Consider the following 7,500-nt stretch of genomic DNA (forward strand, 5'->3'; position numbering starts at 1 on the left):
AACGTGGCACCGTCATAGGATACCACCTTTCCAACAAGTCAATTCGTCAAATTTCTGCCCTGCTAGAGCTGCCCCCTGTCAACTGTAAGTGCTGTTATTGTGAAGTGGAAACGTTGAGGAGAAACAACGGCTTGGCCGCAAAGTGGTAGACCATACAAACTCACAGAACGGGAATTCCCGAGTGCTGACGTGCATAGCATGTAACAATCGTCTGTCCTCGGTTGCAACACTCACGACCGAGTTCCAAACTGCCTCCGGAAGCAACGTCAGAACAAGAACTGTTCGTCGGGAGCTTCCTGAAATGGGTTTCCGTGGCCGAGCAGCCGCACACAAGCCTAAGATCATGTGCAATGCCAAGCGTCGGCTGGATTGGTATATAGCTCGCCGCCATTGGACTCTGGAGCAGTGGAAACGCGTTCTCTGGAGTGATGAATCACGCTTCACCATCTGTCAGTCCGCCGGATGAATGTGGGTTTGGCGGATGCCAGGAGAACTCTCTCATATAAATCCACAAGCGCTCTATGATCCTTACACCTGCGAACAGTTAGTTTGTACTTTATTAGTAAGTTGGGGAGGATCCTGGTGAGATTAAGGCGAAGGGAACACCAGCCACCTCTTCCCTCCGTTCTCAAAACAAATGTCATTAGTCACATGCGCCGAATACAACGGGCGTAGAACTTACAGTGAAATGCTTAGTTACAGGCTCTAACCAGTCTGAATGTTAGACTAGAGTCTCCATAAAGTCTGTTAGACTAGAGCCTCCGTAGTGTCTGTTAGACTAGAGCCTCGTAGTGTCTGTTAGACTAGAGTCTCCGTAGTGTCTGTTAGACTAGAGTCTCCGTAGTGTCTGTTAGACTAGAGTCTCCGTAGTGTCTGTTAGACTAGAGTCTCCGTAGTGTCTGTTAGACTAGAGTCTCCGTAGTGTCTGTTAGACTAGAGTCTCCGTAGTGTCTGTTAGACTAGACTAGAGCCTCCGTAGTGTCTGTTAGACAGAGTCTCCGTAGTGTCTGTTAGACTAGAGTCTCCGTAGTGTCTGTTAGACTAGAGTCTCCGTAGAGTCTGTTAGACTAGAGTCTCCGTAGTGTCTGTTAGACTAGAGTCTCCGTAGTGTCTGTTAGACTAGAGTCTCCGTAGTGTCTGTTAGACTAGAGTCTCCGTAGTGTCTGTTAGACTAGAGTCTCCGTAGTGTCTGTTAGACTAGAGTCTCCGTAGTGTCTGTTAGACTAGAGTCTCCGTAGTGTCTGTTAGACTAGAGTCTCCGTAGTGTCTGTTAGACTAGAGTCTCCGTAGTGTCTGTTAGACTAGAGTCTCCGTAGTGTCTGTTAGACTAGAGTCTCCGTAGTGTCTGTTAGACTAGAGTCTCCGTAGTGTCTGTTAGACTAGAGTCTCCGTAGTGTCTGTTAGACTAGAGTCTCCGTAGTGTCTGTTAGACTAGAGTCTCCGTAGTGTCTGTTAGACTAGAGTCTCCGTAGTGTCTGTACAGCGGTCTGTATGTTCGACTAGACTAATTATGTGTGTTGGAAATACACAAGAACTCAGATGTTCTGTCCATAGAGATACAGTAGTTTTATATTTCTGTGGTTCTCTCCCCAGCAGCACCAGTCTGAGGCAAAGCTTCAGATCACGGCTGAGGAGACGACACTACGTCTGCATAGGAGTGACAGTTAGTCCATCAACCTCCGCTTCACCAAACCACACCTGCTAGGGAAAGACTGTGATGTCAGTGGTCTGGCTGGTCTACTGTGTTGTCGTGGTTACAATTCAATCCCTACTATCCACCTCCTCATCTGTTCAGTAGAATATATATATATATATATATATATATATATATATATATATTTTTTTTTAAATACCATAAAAATTTAATTTTAAAAACATGACATAGAGACAATATAAAAATAATATTGTGTAACCATCTCACCATCCTTCATCTCCACACTGGACCACACGTTAGCACTGAGAGCCTGGACAATCCTCTTCACTCCTGTAGACTCTGGGAAGTCATCTGGTAGGAATGACAGACAGACAGACGGTAAACTACCAACCATTCAGACTGAGTCTGATCTGAACACATACAGCTGTGGCCTTCGACTGATTCATGTAATGCCTTTTCCCATGTTTTGTTACAACCTTATTCTAAAATGTAAAAAAAACAATCCTCAATCTAAACGCAACACCCCATAATGACCTCGCAATACCCCATAATGACCTCGCAATACCCCATAATGACCTCGCAATACCCCATAATGACCTCGCAACACCCCACAATGACCTCGCAACACCCCATAATGACCTCGCAACACCCCATAATGACCTCGCAATACCCCATAATGACCTCGCAATACCCCATAATGACCTCGCAACACCCCACAATGACCTCGCAACACCCCATAATGACCTCGCAACACCCCATAATGACATCACAATACCCCATAATGACCTCGCAATACCCCATAATGACATCACAATACCCCACAATGACCTCGCAACACCCCACAATGACCTCGCAACACCCCACAATGACCTCGCAACACCCCACAATGACCTCGCAACACCCCACAATGACCTCGCAACACCCCATAATGACATCACAATACCCCATAATGACATCACAATACCCCATAATGACATCACAATACCCCATAATGACAAAGGGAAAACAGGTTTAGAATTTTTGCACATTTATTAAAAATAAAAAACAGAAAGACCTTATACACATAAGTATTCAGAGCCTTTGCTATGAGACTCGAAACTGAGCTCAGGTGCATCCTGTTTCCATTGATCATCCTTGAGATGTTTGTACAACTTGATTGGAGTCCACCTGTGGTAAATTCAATTGATTGGACATGATTTGGAAAGGCACACACCTGTCTATATAAGGTCCCACAGTTGACAGTGCATGTCAGTGCAAAAACCAAGCCATGAGGTCGAAGGAATTGTCCGTAGAGCTCCGAGACAGTATTGTCTCGAGGTACAGATCTGGGGAAGGGTACCAAAACATTTCTGCAGCATTGAAGGTCCCCAAGAACAGTTCCATCGTTCTTAAATGGAAGACGTTTGCAACCACCAAGACTCTTCCTAGAGCTGGCCGCCTGGCCAAACTGAGCAATTGGGGGAGAAGAGCCTTGGTCAAAAGGCACCTAAAGACGCTCAGACCATCAGAAACAAGCGTCACATCTGGAGGAAACCTGGCACCATCCCAACAGTGAAGCATGCTGTGTAGATGTTTTTCTGCGGAAGGGACTGGGAGACTCCCGAACGGACTCGGGAGAGACGAAGGTCCCACTGCTTCTTGACACAACGCCCACTCAACCCGAAAGCCAGCCACACAAATGTGTCGGAGGAAACACCGTAAACCTGGCGACCGTGTCAGCGTGCACTGCGCCCGGCCCGCCACAGAAGTTGCTAGAGCGCGATGGGACAACGACATCCCTCCCGGGCCAAACCCTCCCCTAACCCGGACGACGCTGGGCCAATTGTGGAGACACCTCATGGGACTCCTGGTCACGGCAGTCAGCGACACAGCATGGATTCGAACCAGGATCTGAAGCGATGCAGTGCCTGAAACCGCTGCGCAACTCGGGAGGCGGTATCATGGGCAGGTCAGCCTCTTAATTGAAATGTGGTCACAATTCAGAATGTTGCTGCTACTTGAAAAACAGCACACAAAAACTCTTACCTTCCTCATCTGGCAGGTCTTCAGGGCTGAGTTCCACCAACTCAAAGGCATGTGCTAAACACCACTGATGTGCCTCATGTCTACTGACACCTGTAGAAGAGATTTTTTGTTGTTGTATAGTTCAATTTTGGAACAAGAGTCTCCCTCACACACACACAGTAATTCGCACACACTGGTACAAACACACACCGTAATTTGCACACACTGGTACACACACACACTGGTACACACACCCACCCAGGTTGTGTAACACTCACCACTTTCACACACGCGGTCACAGACCAGGATGAGCACCTCTGGAGCCAAGTCTTCCACCACAGATATCCAGGGAGACAGCCGCTCCAAACCATCCTTCTGTCGGACCCCAGAGAGACAAGGGTTACCTGGGGTGTGTTCATTAGTTGCACACTGTTGCAAAACCCTTCAGACTTTTTTTGCAAAGCTTTTTGCAATGGAAAATGTTTTGCAAAACAAAAATGAGAGCTTCCATTGGACAAATTTCCCAGTTTGGTTCCGTTTGGTTTCCAGCCAATACACCTGTGATTTACTAAAGCATAGACATACCCGGGTCTGTCTTTGGCTCTCTCAATTAATATCTTTCCTACACTTGTTGGGTCCTCCCTTCTCACCTCCTTCTCAAAATGCACTGACGGTCTGAGGGGACGGGGGTTGAGTAGGTAGGAGGCAAGGATACGAGGAATCACTGATTGAGATGCAGCCTGCTGTACCCAACCCCACCGATATACAGTGCCGTCTGCAAGTATTCAGACCCCTTGACTTTTTCCACATTATGTTTACGTTACAGCCTGATTCTAAAATGGATAAAACATAACATTTTATTTTATTTGAAATACAGCGATCTACACACACAACTATAACCATAATCACAAAGCGAAAACAGGTTTAGAAATGTTTGCAAATGTATTACAAATAAAAACAGAAATAACTTATTTACTTAAGTATTCAGACCCTTTGCTATGAGACTCCACATTGAGGTCAAAGGAATTGTCTGTAGAGGTCCAAGACAGGATTGTGTCGAGGCACAGTTCTGGGGAAGGGCACCAACACAGTTCTGGGGAAGGGCACCAACACAGTTCTGGGGAAGGGCACCAACACAGTTCTGGGGAAGGGCACCAACACAATTCTGGGGAAGGGCACCAACACAATTCTGGGGAAGGGCACCAACACAATTCTGGGGAAGGGCACCAACACAATTCTGGGGAAGGGCACCAACACAATTCTGGGGAAGGGCACCAACACAATTCTGGGGAAGGGCACCAACACAGTTCTGGGGATGTTTTTCAGCGGCAGGGACTGAGACTAGTCAGGATCGAAGCAAAGGTGAGCAGAGCAAAGTACAGAGATCCTTGATGAAAACCTGCTCCAGAGCGCTCAGGACCTCAGACTTGGGGGAACGTTCGACGACCATAAACACACAGCCAAGGTAATGCAGGACTGGCTTCGGGACAAATCTCTGAATGTCCTTGAGTGGCCCAGCCAGAGCCCAGACTTGAACCCAATCAAACATCTCTGGAGAGACCTGAAAATAGCTGTGCAGTGACGCTCCCCATCTAACCTGACAGAGCTTGAGAGGATCTGCAGAGAAGAATGGGAGAAACTCCCCAAATACAGCTGTGCCAAGCTTGTAGCATCATACCCAAGAAGACTCGAGGCTGTAATCACTGCCAATGGTGCTTCAACAAAGTACTGAGTAAAGGGTCTGAATACTTATGTAAAATGTCATATTTCAATAGTTTTTTCAGTCTTTTTTTTAATACATTTGCAAAAATGTCTAAAAACCTGTTTTTGCTTGTCATTTTGGGTTACTGTGTGTAGATTTGAGGGCAGGGAAACAATTTAATCAATTTTAAAATAAGGTTCGTAACATAACAAAATGTGGAAAAAGTAAAGGGGTCTGAACACACACACACACACACACACACACACACACACACACACACACACACACACACACACACACACACACAACTTACCACTGTGCTGTCAAAGTAAGCAATGAAAGCCTGCATGGACTGGGCTATCTCCGAGGTCATCTGGTAGGTACTGGGCACCACACAGAGGCTGACGTCTGCTGTGTAATACTTGTTGTTGATAGTCCATGGGTACCACACTACCGTATCCTCCTGCTTGGACGGCTCTGGCAACGATGTGGTGCCTAGAATCTCTGGGGAAAAAACCCAGACATTTTTCAATGTTTCCCAGTCACACAAGCTGTAACGTTATTCCCACATTTAGCTTCAGTCAGCTGGTAGCTCTAGGGCTGGCTGGCTACATCACTTAGCAACTAGTTACAGTAGCTAACTTCACTACATATTCACAATGTAAGTAATGAACCGCTTCTATGAACAATAATACATGTTTGTGTGTTTCTATTTAGGCAGCCTGTTAAGAGTGATTTTGCGCTTTATTAAAGCTAGCTAACGTTAGCTAGTTAGGCCATTTTGCTACCCTGCATCTACTTACGTTTTATCAAATCTTGTTCATTAAAGCCAATGTCACAGCTCGTAATGAGGACGGATGGAACAGTGGTCGCTGTGTCTTCTTGTTCTTCGTAATCTTCAGACGCGGACATATTTGAAGCGTTCCTTGCTGTAAAAAGATGGCAAAACTAGTTAGCACAACAAACCTTCCTAGTCAGTATGACCTTTCAACTCAAACCGCATTATCACTTCCGGTGCAAAAGGTAAAATCACGGTTGCTAAATAGTTACGTCAGACACAAAGTTAACGTTTGCTCTTTCGAAAAAATTCATGAAAACTCAAATGTGCTTTTTTTGGTCTTAATTCAATGTTAGGGTTATGCATAAGGTTAGCAGTGTGGTTTATATTAGGGTTAGGCTTAAAATAAGATTTTAAGAAGATAAATTGTAAAAAAAAAAAATAGGCGGGGTTTATCCATAATTACGGCTTTGTGTCTGTGGTAACTAGTGACGACCAACAATCACATTCCACCGCGAAATGAGAAAAAAAAACATGGATTCTGCTTCTGATTTATGTTCTATCTATTTAATAAAAGTGCACATTTCATGCGATTATTATTTTTCAAACACTATAAAGCAACAAAAAAAAAACTAGCAAAACGACATATCTAGTATGTTTACCTTCTCTTTTCTCCTCTCCCATTCGCCCCACCTCGTGAACGTAGCGTCTCGTTGCCTTAGTTACAGCGTTTGGTCTCAAGCCAGGCAGAGGATGAGAAAGGGTTTGTTGACATGGGAAGTTGTCAACGCTTTCCACCACAATAAATAGCTAGCCAATTAGCAAACCATTGCCGCATGTCACATGCAATGAGACTTTGATCCTTTGAAAGTGTTTTTACAGAAACTGTCAAATAAATGGCTGACATTCTTAATAAACACTCAGATGAGCTTGGAAACGTTTTAGTCCAGGTAACGACGTTAACGTTAGCTAGCTACACTTGTTGTGTTGTTGTTTTCTTGCTAGCTAACTGGTTTATATTGTTTATATTTTGTATGAATTAGATAGTTATTTATAGTTATCTAGCTAAAGTTAGGCTACACATTTGTCTTATGAAGAGTTTGTCTTGTTTTGGGATGTTGAAGGTGAATCAACAGTGATGGTATAGATTTTTTTCACGTTGTGTCTGGCAATTTGGTGTTCATCATCAGGTCCAGGATGATTTGAGACAGCTGAAGCGTAGCCTTGGCCGTATCACCTTCCACGAGAAGGGAGAAACCGTGGACCTCCAGGCCTTGGACGCTGCCATCCGCAGGACAGAGAGTGGGATCAGGGTTAGGACTACACCTGTCTTCTGTACACATCTGAAAACATCTTCATTAT

General features: G+C 45.0%; 2 protein-coding genes across 2 annotated transcripts in view; one reads left to right on the forward strand and one right to left on the reverse strand.

Moving 5' to 3' along the window:
• LOC139406297 (alpha and gamma adaptin binding protein) overlaps positions 1 to 6,372 on the reverse strand; it is a 14,578-nt gene extending 8,206 nt beyond the window's left edge. The window contains exons 1-5 of the mRNA XM_071148760.1: positions 6,164 to 6,372; positions 5,674 to 5,864; positions 3,937 to 4,033; positions 3,680 to 3,769; positions 1,922 to 2,005 (exon numbers count right to left, since the gene is read on the reverse strand). Coding sequence (XP_071004861.1) covers positions 1,922 to 2,005; positions 3,680 to 3,769; positions 3,937 to 4,033; positions 5,674 to 5,864; positions 6,164 to 6,272 — 571 coding nt within the window. The 5' untranslated portion in view covers positions 6,273 to 6,372. The remainder of the gene's footprint in view (positions 1 to 1,921; positions 2,006 to 3,679; positions 3,770 to 3,936; positions 4,034 to 5,673; positions 5,865 to 6,163) is intronic.
• Positions 6,373 to 7,034: 662 nt separating this feature from the next.
• Positions 7,035 to 7,500, forward strand: part of LOC139407465 (IQ motif containing H) — a 103,952-nt gene continuing 103,486 nt past the window's right edge. Inside the window, exons 1-2 of the mRNA XM_071151260.1 lie at positions 7,035 to 7,088; positions 7,329 to 7,451. Coding sequence (XP_071007361.1) covers positions 7,035 to 7,088; positions 7,329 to 7,451 — 177 coding nt within the window. The remainder of the gene's footprint in view (positions 7,089 to 7,328; positions 7,452 to 7,500) is intronic.

The sequence above is a fragment of the Oncorhynchus clarkii genome, chromosome 4 (assembly GCF_045791955.1).
Source record: "Oncorhynchus clarkii lewisi isolate Uvic-CL-2024 chromosome 4, UVic_Ocla_1.0, whole genome shotgun sequence".
In the NCBI taxonomy this organism is placed as follows: Eukaryota; Metazoa; Chordata; class Actinopteri; order Salmoniformes; family Salmonidae; genus Oncorhynchus; species Oncorhynchus clarkii.